At 43.9% G+C, this 18200-nt stretch overlaps 2 protein-coding genes across 3 annotated transcripts in view; one reads left to right on the top strand and one right to left on the bottom strand.

Annotated features, from left to right (window-relative positions):
- Positions 1–18200, top strand: part of VSIG2 (V-set and immunoglobulin domain containing 2) — a 52794-nt gene that overhangs the window by 25108 nt on the left and 9486 nt on the right. For both annotated transcript variants that reach the window (XM_075604295.1, XM_075604294.1), the window contains exons 4-5: positions 16009–16164; positions 17171–17290. In XM_075604295.1, coding sequence (XP_075460410.1) covers positions 16009–16164; positions 17171–17290 — 276 coding nt within the window. The remainder of the gene's footprint in view (positions 1–16008; positions 16165–17170; positions 17291–18200) is intronic.
- Positions 14825–18200, bottom strand: part of LOC142497040 (anaphase-promoting complex subunit 13) — a 127456-nt gene continuing 124080 nt past the window's right edge. Inside the window, exons 8-9 of the transcript XR_012802163.1 lie at positions 15017–15067; positions 14825–14919 (exon numbers count right to left, since the gene is read on the bottom strand). The gene's annotated coding sequence lies outside the window, so the exon portion shown is untranslated. The remainder of the gene's footprint in view (positions 14920–15016; positions 15068–18200) is intronic.

The raw sequence follows: 18200 nt of genomic DNA, 5'->3' as shown, positions 1-18200 counted from the left end.
TTGGCACTTCCCCCTCCGTCCCACGTGGGGAGCGGAGGGTGCGGGGGGGCTGGATCGCGCGCTTGTTTTGGGCTTCCCCCTCGGTTCTACGTGGGGAGCGGAGGGGGGAGGGTGTGGGGGCTGGATCGCGCGCGGCGCTTGTTTTGGGCTTCCCCCTCCGTCCCACTTGGGGAGCGGAGGGGGGGGGGGCTGGGTTGCGCGCGGGGCTTGGTTTGGGCTTCCCCCTCCGTCCCACGTGGGGAGGGGAGGGATGCGGGGGATTCTGGGTTGCTGGGGGGAACAGGCAGCGCAAATGGCAGGACACTCTGCTTGCCCTGTGCACGCGCGCCGGGACCACAGGATTTGCCGCCATTTTTTTAAACTTTTTTTTTAACCAAATCAGGGAGGGGGATTATTTATTTATTTATTTAAAAAAAAAAAAAAAAAAAAAATTGGCACGAGCAGGGGAATTCATTGAGCTGCAGCACGGGTCGCCAGCTGCCTAAATCCACTCGCAACGGGCGACAGGTTATCATTATTTGTCGAGCACTGTATATATATATATATATATATATGCAGTATATATATATATATATATATACACACATATATATATACACATATATGCATATATATATATATATATATATATATATATACATATACACAAATAGAACAGTTGACACTCCATAGGTGCTGATAGGCTGTAGGTGCTTGTCCCATATGGATAATATAGACATACGTTACCGTTCCGAGGTCTGGTAAAGCAAGAGACAGCACTCAATTGTACAAAACTTCACAAAGTGTATTAGTGAAAATAGTGGTATAACAAGGTCCCATTTTGGAGGACCAAAACGTTGGGTTTCTTGATGTACCACTATTTTCACTAATACACTTTGTGAAGTTTTCTACAATTGAGTGCTGTCTCTTGCTTTACCAGACCTCGGAACGGTAACGTATGTCTATATATATACATATATATATACACACACATATATACATACATATATATATAAAAGAGAGAAGGCAGTTGGCACAGTACTATCCAGGCAAAATACAGATGCTTTTCCCATATGTATAGAACAAGTGATAATTACCAGATTGGGGTCCAGCAATAAGAGACAGCACACTGCATGTAGTCATCAGATCACAGTGCCCTGTGATTGAATACAGTTTTTGAGCAAAGTAGAGAGTGATGCAGCGCACCGCGATCCAAATGAAGAACAGGTCTGGCCAAAATATCTAGTCTTTATTGAAGTGTCATAAAATCAAGGGATGCAACCCTTCTACGCGTTTCGTGCATAGCACTTTATCAAGAACTTCTTGATAAAGTGCTATGCACGAAACGCGTAGAAGGGTTGCATCCCTTGATTTTATGACACTTCAATAAAGACTAGATATTTTTGGCCAGACCTGTTCTTCATTTGGATCGCGGTGCGCTGCATCACTCTCTACTTTGCTGGACTACATTCTCTACAGCAGCACGCGATGGAGGGGAGACTCTGGTGAAAGCAGTGGTACAGTGAGTACTCAGGGCCAACCCAATGAGGTGGAGGAGGCTGTCTTTGGACTACCTACCCCCACCTTCAGGGTATCTGGTGCCCCAACCTTTGAATACTCAAATGCATGCATTGATAATAATCAATATCCAGATTGTACTCCCCTCTTTCCTGTGTATAGGACACTATTGAGCACCTTACATCACCCTAACCTTGAATACAGTTTTTGATCTGATGACTACATGCAGTGTGCTGTCTCTTATTGCTGGACCCCAATCTGGTAATTATCACATACACACACACATATACACACATACACACACACACACACATATATATTTGCATTTGACACCGTGGACCACCCTCTTCTCCTTCACATTCTCCATACTCTTGGTATTCGGAACAAAGCTCTATCCTGGATCTCATCCTACCTCTCCCATCGTACTTTCAGTGTCTCTTCTGCTAACACTTCCTGTTCCTCTATTGATCTCTCTGTGGGTGTATCCCAGGGCTCTGTACTGGGACCTCTTCTCTTTTCTCTGTACACACTCTCTCTAGGTGACCTAATAACATCTTTTGGGTTTAAATATCACCTCTATGCTGACGACACACAAATGTACTTTTCAACACCTGACCTTACACCTGCTGTACAAACCAAAGTTTCTGAATGTCTCTCTGCTATATCATCCTGGATGGCCCTCCGCCGCCTTAAACTCAACATGACTAAAACAGAGCTCCTCATACTTCCTCCCAAACCTGGCCCTACTACCTCCTTCCACATTACTGTTGGAACTACGATCATTCACCCAGTAGCCCAAGCACGCTGCCTAGGTGTCACACTCGACTCCTCTCTCACATTTGCCCCTCACATTCAAAACCTTTCTAAAACCTGTCGCTTTTTCCTCCGCAATATAACAAAGATACGCCCTTTCCTCTGTTGCTCGACTGCTAAAACTCTGCCTCAGGCCCTCATTCTCTCCAGTCTTGATTACTGTAACCTCCTGCTGTCCGGCCTTCCTGCCTCTCACCTGTCTCCCCTACAATCTATCCTAAACGCTGCTGCCAGAATCACTCTACTCTTTCCTAGATCTGTGTCAGCATCTCCCCTCATGAAATCCCTCTCCTGGCTTCCGATCAAATCCTGCATCTCACACTCCATTCTTCTCCTCACTTTTAAAGCTTTACACTCTTCTGCCCCTCCTTACATCTCAGCCCTAATTTCTCGTTATGCACCATCCAGACTCTTGCGTTCTTCTCAAGGATGTCTTCTTTCTACCCCCTTTGTATCTAAAGCCCTCTCCTGCCTTAAACCTTTTTCACTGACTGCCCCACACCTCTGGAATGCCCTTCCCCTCAGTACCCGACTAGCACCCTCTCTATCCACCTTTAAGACCCACCTTAAGACACACTTGCTTAAAGAAGCATATGAATAGCACTGTGGATATTCTGATCACATGATACATAAAGCTTGGCCCCCTGCAGACGCACTTACCAGAACTCCCTCCTACTGTCTCTGTACGTTCTCCCTACCTACCAATTAGACTGTAAGCTCCTCGGAGCAGGGACTCCTCTTCCTTAATGTTACTTTTATGTCTGAAGCACTTATTCCCATGATCTGTTATTTATATTATCTGTTATTTATTTGATTACCACATGTATTACTACTGTGAAGCTCTATGTACATTAATGGCACTATATAAATAAAGACATACAATACAATACTATATATATATATATATATATATATATATATATATATATATATACAGTGGTTGACAAATCACCAAAAAATCTACTCGCCACACAAAAAAATCTACTCGCCACCTAGTACCAAACGTGTGCTGCTTGGGCCAATATTTACTCGCCCGGGGGTTAAATCCACTCGCCCGGGGCGAGCAAATGTATAGGTTTGTCGAACACTGTATATATATATATATATATATATATATATATATATATATATACACACAGTAGTACCGAGTCCACGGTATTAACAAAGGGACTCACAGTCTGCCCTACCAAGCCCATGGACAAGATTGAGCTGTGCAGTAACCTGGAAGAGTTCTTCAGAAGACTGCGTCTTAAGGAGTTCTTCCATGACAGACACGACCAAGATTTTGCCAACACTGCAGAATGAGGGCCGCTGCACATGAGCAGGAAGAAGCAAAAATCCAACTGGATTCTGCAGACTGAGTTCAACTCCAAACTGGACCGGTACATAGAAAGTTTTAGACACAGAGCCAAATCCACCATCTCGGACAAAGAAAGGAAACAAACATATAATCTGTCACCGATCGAGAGGAGAGCCATAGAATCGCTAAAGGCCAACCACAACATAACAATCAAACCTGCAGACAAGAGAGAAGCAGTGGTCATAATGATCACCACCGACTACCTGCGGGAAGTGCACAGACAACTCTCTGATGCAAAATATTACACCAAACTGCAGGAGGATCCAACAAAAAAATACATGAGAGAACTCAACAGGATCATTAAAACACTCCTGATTCACACAGAAGAACAAATCCTAGACCTGATACCAGCTAACCCAGTACCTGGCACGTTCTACATGCTCCCTAAAATTCACAAAGAAGGTAACCCTGGGCGCCATATTATCTCTGGATCTGGCACACTGACTGAGAATATTTCTGGCTGCGTGGAAGGCGTTTTAAAACCACTTGTCAGGAACACACCCAGCTATTTCCAGGACACCAATGACCTGCTAAACAAACTTAATACCATTGGCCCCTCCCAAAAGGAACACTACTAGGAACCATGGATGTAGAATCACTTTATATAAACATCCCCCTCGAAGATGGGATTTCAGCCTGCAGATACTTTCTGGGACAGCAGGATCCACTCACAGAGACAGTGACTAAATGCATTGAATTTATTCTGACCCATAACTACTTCACATTTGGAAATGGCACATGCCTCCAGACAACCGGGACCGCTATGGGCACTCGGATGGAGCCACAGTATGCCAATCTGTCCCGTGCAAAACTAGAAAGTGATTTTCTTGCCACCTGTCACTTGAAACCGCTTACATACCTTCGGTACATCGATGACATCCTCCTGATTTGGACCTCTGGTGAACAGGACCTCATACAGTTCCATGAGAACTTCAATACATTTCACCCGACCATCAACCTCAAACTCACCCATTCCCTGAACAAAGTACATTTCCTAGACACCACCATTACCATAAAGAACAACCAACTACAGATCTCTACTGTATATACCGCAAACCTACAGACAGAGCCAGCTATTTGAGGAACAACAGCTTCCACCCCACACACATAAGCATGCAACCATCTACAGTCAAGCAATACGATACAACCGGATATGCTCCGACAATATAGACAAGAACAATATAGACACAAGTGCAAATGTAGAAACAAATAACAATATAAGTGTCTAACTAAATGAGCTTACTGGACATAACCACAAATCACTATGGTAATTCACAATCACAGACAGATGTACTGCATAGATAAGAGTCCCAATGTATGCGATCCTGCACAATGATGAGAAAAGGCCAAAATAGTGAAGTACTGTATAATTGGGTTTATGCACGCAAGAGTGGTACCATGTGATTGCAGCCATTTTATTTAAGGATTTTACGTACCTCCCTTTAAGATGACGTCACATCCTTTAAAAAAAAAATCCTGTCACATGGTACATCAGCCAAGCGGATTGGGGGTGTAACATTTGACACTCAAATGTGATGTCACAGACCTTATATAAGGCCTGTCCCATCTCATTTGAGCCTAAGAAGCCGACGGGACAACATCTGCCCCATTGGATTACAAGGACAGAAGACAGAAGAAAAGAATGAAGAAGAAAAGAATGAAGAACTCACCAGGGAGAAGTCTCTTCAATCAAGATTTGATCACTGACTTCTTTGCACTGACTGTTGAGGATCATTGCGTCAAGGGTCAAGAGTTGGTGCTTGCGTAGGACGTGTCACGGAGTGCTCACCACAAATAAGGTGCGACCGCAAGGCTGAGGTGGGGATATTGATAGCTAATGACCAACAACCTAGCAGACACGTCCGGAGTGCAGAGTGGTAGTCGTGAAGCCGGGTCAGGGAAGGGGAGGTCAGGTTAGTTGAGGTACTTGCCATGGTCGATGAGAGGAGAAGGTCGGATGGTCGTTGATGCAGTGCCAGGGTCCAGGGATAGAGAGATCAGAATAGTCGAGTCCGTAGCTGTGGTCCAGGGGTCAGAGAAGCCAGGAGTCCGGGCGCAAGCAAGGGTCAAAGGAACTGGAAGCAAGACAAGGCAAAGCAGGATACCAGGAAGCTTGAGGTAAGCACACACTGACAAGAGTGTATGCTCAGCCAGTTTGGAGGAGAGCTGACTGAGCATTTAAAGAGAAGGCAGCCAATGGAAAGGCAGCACACAGCTGCAGAGTAATGAATGCAGGGCAGCACACAGGTGCAGGGTAAGGAGTAATCACAGGTACTGTATACTGTGTACCGATATGCAGGGGCGGAGACAGTAGTAACTGTGGGATAATAGATAGCATTAACCCCTCGAGTGCCTGTGATCGTGTGGTGTCTGCATGTAGTCGAAGTGCGCTGAGTGCTGCTCACCACGATGGCGGAGTCTGGAGGTGGGCCCTGCAGTGCGTCCTCTCCTAGTGGTGCGGCACCAACGCGCAGGATGTGATTGGCATGCAGGGTGAGTGACAAAGGCAGGCCTTCCCGGTGATCCTCACAGGACTGGGGTGCAGACATCAATGGTAAGAAAAACTTTGATTGTATTTTATTTAATTGTGTATTTTTGTTTTTTTTAAGATGCCCATTAACTGCCAATGTGTTTATCTATGCCCCTTTCAGGCTATAGATAAACACAGTGACAAGCAATGCATTTTTTGGCAAATACTTGTTTTATTTTGGTTCTTGTTTTTATTTAAAAAATTGTATTTTTGGGCCTTTTTTTTATAATTATGTATTTTTGGTGCTTGGTTTTATTTAATTGTTGTGCTTTTTTGGTGATTGTTTTTCTTAATTGTTGTGTATTTTTGGTGCTTGGTTTTTTGAATTGTTGTGTATTTTTGGTGCTTGTTTTTTTTTAGGTTGACCATTGACTACAATAGTGGAAAATCATGCCCATATTATATAGGCATGGTGTACCACTGTGCCAATCAATGGCCAGAGGGTGGGATTAGTTGCCCAAGGGAGGGTGGTAAGGCCTCAACATTCCAGCCAGTGTATGCGACGATGGTGGGTAGAGGGGTAGGGGGGATAACCCCTTAATTAATATAGTGGTTACTAACCGCTTTGGTGATTAAGTGGTTAGTGGCCATTAGTTTGGTTGTTATTGGTATGTTGCTGCCGAGGAGGAAGACGAGGATGGTATTCATCCTGACAGGGGTAAGTGCAACTTCAATTTATTTTATGCTGGCTGGATAATGTTTTTTTTTTGTTTTTTTTCAACTTAAATTTTTTATTGGAAGATACACATGCAAACATTATGTCACAGCCCATTATATCAGTTCCACTTATAGGCAAACACATTTATGAACAATACAAACGCACATCTACAGACGAATACACAGATACGGCGGGACTAACAAGACGAGGGAACTGGGGTGGGGGGGAAGGGGGGGAGGGGAGAGTGCTTCCATCTTCTTTGATAGTAGTTGGGAGTATCGGAATGCCGACCAGACCGTCTCCGACTGTATCAAGACCTTCCGTTGTGTCCTCTTTCCTAGGCTAAACTCATGGGGCTGTCCGCTACCCGTAAGTCTCTACGTCCCGTCCCCTATCTGACCGTCAAAGGAGAACGCACCTGTGTATATTAGTGCAAAATCGTGGTGGCATCCACCCCTGGGATGTCTAACTGGGCCAACCACGGTGCCCAGACTTTTAGGTAATTTGTGCCGGAGTCATTAACCAAACTTGTTAATTGTTCCATCCTGCAGACATGCCAAATCCTGTTTCTGATCTTAGGGATAATTGGGATTTCTTGCTGCTTCCATAATGCTGCGATCTCTCATCTTGTGGCTGTTGTAAAATGCACGATCAATTTATGCGCTGTATTTGACATTCCCCGGATCCGCCTGCCCAGTAGGAACACCCACGGGTCCAGGGGGATCTCCAAACCGAGAATCCGTTGAATCCAGTCTCTAATCTGTTCCCAAATAGGGACCACTCTTGCGCAAGACCACAGCATGTGTCGCAGATCCGCTTCCTCCCCACATTGTTTAGGACAGAGAGGGGAGTAGCCTCTCACAAATTTAGCTAAGCGGGTTGGGGTGTAATACCACCGCATCAGGACTTTATATGCGTTCTCCTTTAATGTGGTACAGATTGAACTTTTTGCAGCTGCCTGAATAATTCTGTCCCACTCCTCGTCCTCTAATGTCTCCCCTAAGTCCTCTTCCCAGCGTCTCATGTAGCAGAGTCTGTCTTCGTTGGGCTTCGTCTGGCATATTACTTCCTTGTACATGCTAGATGTAAGTCCCCTTGTGTCCGTATCTCTGGAACACAGCTGTTCAAAATTTGTTCGTGCCGGTCTAATTGGCGTTTTATTATAGAAATCTCTGATCTGGAGGTACCTAAAGAATTCGCTGTTTGGGATATTTTTAGAGGATTTAATTTGATCAAAGGATTGTATGGTCGTAATGCCCTCCAGATCTTTAAGACGGGTTATCCCCTTTTGAGTCCAAATCAAGAGGTTTTTGCTATTCAGGCCTGGAGCGGTCTGGATTGCCCACAATTGGCGTCATTAATGACGTTCTGGTAGTCAGCTGACATCAAAATTTCGTGGCCTCCCAAACTTTTAATTAGTTGACCATGGTCTGCAGCGGTATTTCCATCTTGCGTACCCCTCCTTTGGGTAGCCAGATTAAGTTTCGGATTTCAATTGGTGCACAACATTTCCTCTCCAACTCTACCCATCTCCGTAAGCTTGGGTCAGTGTGCCATTGGAGAATCTGCCCTAATTGGGCTGCTTTGTAATAAGCCTGCAAGCAAGGCACCGCTAGACCTCCTCTTATGGTGGGACGTTTTAATATTCCCTTAGAGATTCTTGGGTTTTTCTTATTCCAAATACATTTCATTATTTTGACTGTAGGGAGAGGATGTCCGCCTGTGCCAAAGGGATAGGGAGACTCTGGAAAAGATATAACATCTTTGGGAGGAGGTTCATTTTCACGCTATGTATCCTCCCAATCCAGGAAATACTCCCTCTCATCCAGGTCCTGAGATCCTCTCCCAATGTCTTTATGACCCTGGGAAAATTACCTTTATATAATGTTTTGTAGTCCCTCGTGAGATAAACCCCTAAATATTTGATAGCGGAGGGTTGCCATTTGAAATTAAAATTGAGGTCAATCAGCTTTTCAACTTCTTTTGGTAGATTGATATTGAGGGCTTCCGATTTAGACTGATTGATCTTAAACCCCGAGATTTGATTGAATTTACCTAGGATATTGAATATGTTTGGGAGAGACGTGAGAGGTTTGGCTAACGTAAGAATGACATCGTCCGCATATAACGCGGCTTTGTGCATTTGGTCCCCTATTGGGATACCAGAGATATCTGGGTTATTTCTGATGTGTGCCGCTAAGGGTTCTATGCATAAGGCGAACAGCAAGGGCGACAGCGGGCACCCCTGCCTCGTGCCGCTTTTGATTTCAAATTGTTCTGAGGGGAAACCTTGGTATCTCACCCTTGCTGTGGGGTTCCTATACAGCGCTAAGATGGCCTGCAGTAGGCGTCCCTCAAAGCCAAATGCTCTCAATGTTTCTGTTAGATAGGGCCAATCTATCCTATCGAAGGCTTTCTCAGCATCCAGACTTAACACCATGGATTGTATGTTTTTCTTTTGGGCCAGATCAATGAGGTCAATAATTCTCCTGGTGTTATCTGCCGCTTGCCTGCCTCCGATAAACCGTACTTGATCCGTGTGGATTAACTCGGGAAGAACTCTAATCACCCTGTTGGCTATGAGTTTAGAGTATATTTTAATGTCCGAGTTAATCAGTGAAATGGGCCGGTAGCTCTTACAGTCTGCCGGGTCCTTTCCGGGTTTGTGGATCACAGAAATTGAGGCTTGAAGCATTTGTGCTGGGAATGAGGCCCCGGCTAGAATTTCGTTGAATAGCTTTAACATTTGGGGGGCTAAGATTTTAATATATTTCTTGTAGTATAAGTTTGAAAAGCCATCCGGACCCGGGGCTTTAGCAGGTTTTAGTGCCTTTATGACCCCAGAGAGCTCCTCCATCGTGAAATCCGACTGAAGTGCCTCCCTGTCACTTCTCTCCAAAATTGGTAGGTTTGCCTCTCTTAGGAAGGTCTTTAACGACTCCCTTGTTTTCAGATTATGGGCCACCTTATCTCCATTGTATAGTGTTTCATAATATTTTTTGAACTCCTCTACAATTTTCCCACGAATGGAGGTAAGGTCCCCCTTGTGGTTACGAATTGCGTGAATGTGATAATTTGGAAGCTTATTTTTTAGCTTATTGGCAAGTAGTGTGTCAGGCTTGTTTGCTTTTTCATAAAATTTCCGTTGAGACCAGGCCAATTTCTTCTCAGCCTGGGTGGAAAGGAGGAGGTTAAGACTGGTTTTGGTGTCTAATACTTGACTCAGCGTGTGGGCACTCTTGTTTACTTTGTGAAGGGAGGAAAGCTCCGCTAGTTGCGTTTCTAGCTTCTGGATTTTTTCCTCTCTTTCTCTTTTCCATTTAGCGGCCAGATTCATTATGACCCTACTGAGGGTAGCCTTATGGGCCTCCCACAGCGTGGAGTGCGTTGCCACACTCCCCTCATTCTCTTCAAAGTATTGTTTGAGCTTTTCCCCAATTTCCGCCTGAAGGGCTGGGATCTTCAACAGTATCTCATTTAATTTCCAGTTCGCTCTAGGTCTGTCTAGTGGGATTAATGTGCACCGCAGCTCTATAGATGCATGGTCAGACCATGAAATATCATGGATCTCGGAGCGAGAGACCCCGGGGACCATTCTATTGGATACAAGGAAGTAATCAATCCTGCTATAGGTGTTGTGTGGGTGTGAGTAGAATGGATACTCCTTCAGTTCCCTGATGTTGTTCCCTCCATATGTCGAGTGGCATTGGCATTCTCTTAACCCTTTTTTAATTGTTAGTACGTCGGGTCTGTGTGATGTATTAGTGGTCAAGCATCTGTCAAGGTCCTCATGTAGTGCCCTATTCAGGTCCCCTGCTACGATAATATTTCCTCTGGCCACTTTGCTAAGTTTCCCAAAGAATATATTAAAGAAAGCTGTCGCCTTATCGTTAGGGGCGTATATAGTTGCCAGAGTGATAGGGAGACCTTGTATTGTGCCCCGTACTATGAGGAACCTACCCTCCCTGTCCGTAAATGTCTTGTCGGCTACAAATGGTATACGCTTATGGATTAAAATGGCCACCCCTCGTTTTTTAACTTTCGCGGAGGACAGAAGGTGTGTCTTTTAGTCTTTATCAAGGAACTTGGGACAGTTGCCCTGTGAGAAATACGTTTCTTGCAGGAATAAAATTTCTGCTCCTTTACGTTTATAGTCACGGAAGGTGACTCTTCGCTTTGCCGGGCTGTTAAACCCTTTAATGTTGTGGGATATTAACCTGAGTTCCTTACTCATTGATGCATGTAGGTCGACGTGTCTGCCGTGAGCTTTTCCTGTCTCGTGCGGCTGGGCTGTTTCCAGCGCCTCCTCTCTGCCCTGTACCATTGCACCTCTCTCTCTCACCTAAAGAGACACAGAAGGGGGTACACACACAAGGGAACACCGGGGGATACAAAAACAAAAACAACACACAGCATATTTTATCACATAGTGACTCTCGCTGTCTTGGCGAAGTAGCCTTCTCGATGAGGTCATCGCCTTTGGGTGCCCGAACTCTCCTCCTGCAGTCCGGGAGTATCTTGGGGGTGATGACGGCATCCCCCAGAGTCTTGCCCCAAAGGACTTCACTAGGGCCTTGGAGAACCACCCTCCTCCTCCCTAGTGCGCGGCCCATGCGGATGTTGAAGCAGGTCGCCTCCCCTCACTCCTGCCTCGCTCAACCCCATGTGTATAATAATGAAACCTAACTCTTAACTTTCTGCCAGTGACTGCCCCCAAAGTTTACATTTCCCAGCTCCCAGCACACTCCCCTCTCTTTTATCTTCCCACTGTTGTTGTAACCCCTGTCGGGCTCTCTGCCATCCTTGTCTTTGCGTTTCCTGTCTGTCTACCCATCCCTCCTGCTGCTCTTACCGGCTTCCTCTGTTCTATCTCTGCTTAACCTTCCTTATCTCCCTTACTCACTTCCTAACTGCACCTGACCCTCCACTCATCCACTCTCCCTAACCACTTACCTTCTGCTCTCTATCACTGTCCTTCAACCCCCTATGCCGCCTAACCTCACTTCCCCCAGTCTCACTTCTGCCAGTCACCACTTTCCCCTCTATCTATTCTTCTTCCCATTCCTTCTACCCTATTTCCTTACCTACTCCTATTCCCTCTCCTCACATTCCCCTCCTTCGTTCTCTAACACTTGCTTATGTCTTTCTCTCCTCCTCCTACACTTTCTGCTATGCTGTCTTCCTGACTGATCCCACTCAGCCAGTGCCCCTCGTATCCCTATCTTTCCCTCCTTTACCTACTCTATCATCGTGCCAGACCGCCTGCCTTCGTTGCTCCCTGTGCGCCCCTGCCCTCTATGTCTGACCACCTCCGCCGCTATGTCTTATGGCTGGCGCAATGTATCATTCACTTTCAAAAACCCCGCTCCCGCCTGGTGGGGTGTCTTCTTTTCGCCGGTGAGGCTTATCCGGCACCTCGTAGCCACCTCCGTACAGCTCCGACCCGACGATGACGTCATCCGTCTGTGCTGCCGGGGACCGCCTCTATGCCCTCTCCAAGATGGCGCCACTCCTTCCGGTTCCAACCTGTGACGCGCTTCCGGGCGGCCGCCATTTTGGATCACGCATCTCATCAGTGCGGAGGTGTGGGTGCTTGCTCCTGATTCCCGCTCTCAGCTCCCTTCCGGGTCCTGTGCCTCACCGTGGATTCCCGCCAACGCATGTATCATCGCCATCTTGAGCGTGGGGATGCCTCCATGAGGAAGGTAGGCCGAAAGTTTATTATTTGTTTTTACAGCTTTAGCGTCCGATGACTGCTGTGGCTCGTTTCAGAGGACCGGTTACTCCTGAGATGTGGGGCTCAATTCTCTCTTTTCAGGGGCTGGAAGCTTGCTTGGGGCGCTGAACCAGCGGGGTCTGGGGGTATTTTTTCTGGCAACTTAACTTAGTTTTTCAACGAATGCCATAACTTTAACTTGATGGTATTTTTGGGGATTATTCTGTGTCCCTCTGCTCCCTGGGGGACCTCGACAGCTGCTCCCACGTGGGAGCTGGCTAGCTGGATCCTTGGCCACAGGGGCTTCTCCCAGGCCTAGTTTGTGAAGGAAGGCTTGCCCCTCATCCGCCTCCTTTAGTGTATATGCTTTACCACCTCTTACTACCTGCAGGCCGAAGGGGAAGGTCCACCTATACCTAACCCCCTTCTCTCTCAGGATTTTCGTTATTGGCAGCAAGGATCTGCGGCGGGCCAATGTTGCAGGGGACAGGTCCTGGAAGATGGACATCCTCGTGCCCTCGTGTTCCACCACCGGTAGTGGTCTGGTTTTGTGTATGACGGCCTCTTTTGTGCGATAGTGGTGCAACTGGAGCACAATATCCCTGGGCTGCTCTGTGGCACCTATCCATTACCAGGCGATCTTTGGGGATATCTGGGAGCAGCGCTTCCAACCATTGTGAAATGAACTCTTCACAGTCCAGGACAGTTTCGGGGACTCCTCTGATCCGGAGGTTATTGCGCCTGTCCCTGTTCTCTGAGTCTTCCTGGCGCTCCCGCAATTCATTTACTTGCTCTTGCAAGCCAGTGTATCTCCTATCCTGTTTCTTGATTGCTCTAATCGAGTGGTCCATTTTAGTCTCCAGGGTGTTTGTCCTTTCCCCCAGACCGGACACCTCTCTCTTCAGGTCTTTGATCTCAGCCTGGAATAGGGTTTTAAGGTTGGTGTATAGTTTGTCTATATCGCACTGTCTCACTGGTCTCAATGCCGGGTTGTCCCGCTCCTCTCCTTCGCCGTCCGTCTCCGTCTCTGAGCCTGCATTTGAATGTGGCGCCATTTCCCCTCCCGCTCCACTCGTCCCTGCCCGACCGAAGTACTCCGGCAATACTTTCTTTTTAGACACCTTGGGGGCTTTTCAGGACATCCTGGGGTCATGGGTGCTTTATTGTCAGAGACTGGTTGTTGATTGAGTGTGTTTATTAGGTTTCAGCTTTTATTTTTAATGGACATATTAGCTATTATCCTGATTTGGATAATAGTAATTTTGCCCATTACTGTACTGTATGTGTTGGGGGGGGGGGGGTTGTTGGGGGAAGAGGTTGTGCCCTTTCATTGCCATCGGGGTTATCTTTGCTCCCATTGAGGGCATAGGTAAACACACTGGCAATCAATGGGTGTATTGGCTTGTTTTGTGTTTTAATGTTTATTGGGGTAGTGGGGGTGGGTGAAGGTAGTATTTGGCCCATAGTGGGTGTTTATATCTACCGGGTGGGGAGCGGGAGGGGTTATCCCCTTCACTAGCTTATTGGTAGTAACCGCCAAGGTAATGAAGGGGTTAACTCCTCCCGGTAGGCATAAACACCCACCATGGGCCCAATACCACCTTCACCCACCTCTGCTACCCCCAATAAACCGGTCACTGGTGTTTAACCCCTTCATTATCTTAGCGGTTAGCTGCTAAGGTAAGGAAGCTGCCCGTAAATATATTTCTATTACATAGGATGGAAGCCGGGGGTCTCCGGAGCTGGTATTAATGTGTATCAGCTCCGGAGACTCCAGGCTTCAATCTGATGCAATAAAAATAAGTCCTACTCGCAAATCCCATCTCATTACCCTTGGGGTGGCGAGATGATATCTGTGATAAGCTCGTTAGTTCAGAGCCTCGATGAGATTATTGGAGCTACTAGAATAGGGTGATTTTATAAAAAATGCGATCTGGAGCTATTTTTCAGCTCTCGCTCGGTGTGTTTGAGCTGGAGAGAGACCGCTCGGGCAGATGCACTTCCCGAACTAGTTTGGCAGGTCATCGGAATTTTCTGAATAGAAAACTTGCCAAATCATTTGGGGGGTGATCAAAATCCTTGATGAGTTTGTTATCGAAGTTTATACAATATAATACAATACAATAGGCCCCAAAAATGATAATATACAATATAAGCCGTGTATCAATGAATATAGACAAATAAAAAATAAAATAATTGTGCAAATATAGAAAACTGTAAAAAAAAAAAGTCCAGATAATGTACCGCAGTATAACAATTGATATTTGTGTATAAAAACCACAGTTAATATCCACAGGAGGTCCAGGCAGCTTTCTTCAAGGATTAACCACTTCCTGTGATGAAACCTATAGAAACAAAAAAAGAAAGCGCACGCTCCATGTATAAAATCAATGGGACAAATGTATAAAACTGGACTAATCTAAAATCATTGTACTCACTTACCCCAGATGGTACTGTATTGAGCATTGTATGAGTTGTACTCATGCTCCATCCCTGCAACAGATTAAATCTTTATTGTTTTGCTGTACTGTACAAACATGTAATTCACATACAATTGATCTAATTGCATATAAATGTTATATGTAATGGTCGCTATGAGTCTATTGATTCAATATTTTATTGGATATAAGGAGCTAATTTCATATTTTATCTTTATGGTTACAATTAGACACTTTTGTCATATATCTAGTTACATTTATCATGGATTGGTGGGGGGGGGGGATGAATTCCCTTTAATTTGCATACCATCCATGATATTCATATATTCTAGAGCGTTGTTCCAATTCAAGTATAAACATGGAAACTAGATAGCACTGGTTTGCATCAATGTCATTCTCTCATTATGCGCATATTAATGATAACATATCTCATTTTATCAATTATATAAATCTTTGTTGAAGAGTGTAGTAGATACTTTTGTATTTGATTATACATTATGCTGTGTATATCTTATTAAATATATCGCTCATCATTAATTGTCATCAACTGGGACATTGTCGCCTATATAAATGTTTTTCCTCTGTGATGGCAATAACCTCTGATGAAGTTGTGAATCTACAATGAAATGAAATGTTTTGTCTGTTTTGTCTTTTTGCACCTGTATACAGTAGATTCTGTTTTTTATTCTTACCAATTCTTATTAGGAATTGTAAAAATGTAATTAAATGTAAATAAATCATTGGACAATTTTGACCTAATTTATATCAGTTACTGTATGTCACCTGAATTATGCAATCAGTTTAGAAATCAAAAGCCTATATATTTATAAGCAGAGCGTGCATAAAAGCAAAAGTAACAAGTCTAAGCATGACAATTATTCTTAATACGTATGTTAAGGTGGCTTGAGTTGACTGCGCATTCCACTGTGTTAAGATTATATCCTAAATTGTGATGTGAAAAGTATGTAATTATACAACAATGTTTGCTATTTGCAGTTCCTCCATCTACCCCAAATTGTCAATTTAATGGAAAGGCTAATATTGGACATGATATAACACTGACTTGCAGTTCTTCCAATGGAACTCCCCCTCCAATATACACGTGGTCATTTGTGGGATCTAAGACACCTCTGCTTCCCAACATGATGGAAAGTAAGTAGGTATTTTGGTTAATAGTGTAATCACAGGGAACAAAAAACTTTTGTGATGGGTATTTGTTTATGGATATTGTATCCACTAATTAATGGTGCAAATTGTGTCAAATTTGTAAATACCATACTACCAGTATTGCTTATCTTTATTCATGCAAACACGCATCTCTATTTAAAAATGGCAGTTCTGGTTTATTCTAAAGTGATTAACTAGACACTGTAAAATAAAATGGTGCCCTAAACAGCGCGTCGAAACTGAGATGTGAAACATAGAATGTACAGTAAAGAGGGAAGTCCGGTACTCACAAAAAATATGCTTGCAGAGTTGTAATACATTTATCCACAAAGCTTTCATACAACAAATATTAATGGTATCACAGAGAAAGACTCAAAAACAGGTAATTACAATTTTTTAATAAATATTTGAAATATAGGCTGCATTTATTAGCAAAACAATTTAAAAAAACGACTTTTCTTTTTTGTTAAAACATCCTTGCCTAGATTTCACAGAATAAACATATCATTAGAATTATTAGTTCAGTTTGTTATTAGAAGAGACTGCATCATTTGATATGATGTCTTGCATTTGAGGTGCTTTGTTTACAGACATCTTTTTAAATTTGGTTAAAATAAATAACCTACTGCGGTTTAATGAGCTCATTATCATAACAAATATTAGATAACCCACTTACTGTCATTACCAACTGTTTAATTTGCAGACTAAACTTCAAAGCTTACCTAAAAATCAACAATTCTACCTTCAGTTAATATGGCAGTCAACATATCGTCTCTTATATATTTGAGGTATTTGGAGGCATATTGAGCCTTAACACCAACTAATCCTTATTGGTATCATAAACATAATATTTTTTTCTCTGAACCACTTCCACAAAAGTATTCATGATCTACAGTTCTATCTACAGTACAACTAAACCTTTCTTAGGAAAACAAGCGAAGCAAAAATACTCTATGAATTTCAGTTTTCCTATTTATGTTTTTTATTACAGATCAAAGAACTGGAAGCCTCCTTCTCACTAATCTTTCACAGGCATTTTCAGGAACTTATCAGTGCATGGCATCGAATGAATTAGGCCAAGCAAGCTGTGAACTGACCCTGACAGTAACAAGTAACTTTTAATTTTAAATATGTATTTCCTCTAATTTTATGATGCATTTTAAAACGTACAATTTTCATGTATGTATGCACTATAGAAAAATCATTATATGATCTGAATGAATCCACATTTAAAGCTAAATTATATGTTTACAGTAAGAAATATGTGGCTTATTTCAATTATTGAACAGATATTTTGTTTTTGAAGATTTTATTTTTTTAAATGACTGCATATTCAGAATGTAATCTGTCATCACACCATCAATGCATCATACACACGCACACAAAATCCATGCATCATTTACACACACACACACACACACACACACACACACACACACACACACACACACACACACACACACACACACACACACACACACACACACACACACACACCTTGCATCATATATATACACACACATACATGTACACACCCTCCATGCATCATATATATATATATATATATATACACACACACATACACATACACACCATCCATCCATCATACACTGGCGACACACTTTATTCGAGCTCGGCTAGTCCCACGAATTCGGGTATACTCGGGTGTATTGAGGTTTGTGACTGTTTTCTGCCCGAGTGCATTGCGTTATTTTCCAGGCAGGGATTGAAGCATTTTATTCCCGCTGGCTGCAATACTGCACAGTATATATATACTGCATTACAATTCATGAATTTATGCCATCTGGTAGACACGCGAAGCATTGCAGCCTATTAAATCCTGATCATTATCATTTAACAGATCAGCCGCCCGTCAGCCAGGCATGAACCATGGCTGGGAAGGCAAACGCAACGGGGCTTGTCAGAGGTGAGGAGCGGCGCATTCCAGGTATCTGCCAGGTACATACTGGGTATTTGCTCGAATAAAGTGTGTCGCAGCAGTATATACACACGCACGATCC

The sequence above is a fragment of the Ascaphus truei genome, chromosome 6 (genome assembly GCF_040206685.1).
Source record: "Ascaphus truei isolate aAscTru1 chromosome 6, aAscTru1.hap1, whole genome shotgun sequence".
Classification (NCBI taxonomy): Eukaryota; Metazoa; Chordata; class Amphibia; order Anura; family Ascaphidae; genus Ascaphus; species Ascaphus truei.
This window is presented reverse-complemented; position numbering and strand designations above follow the sequence as displayed.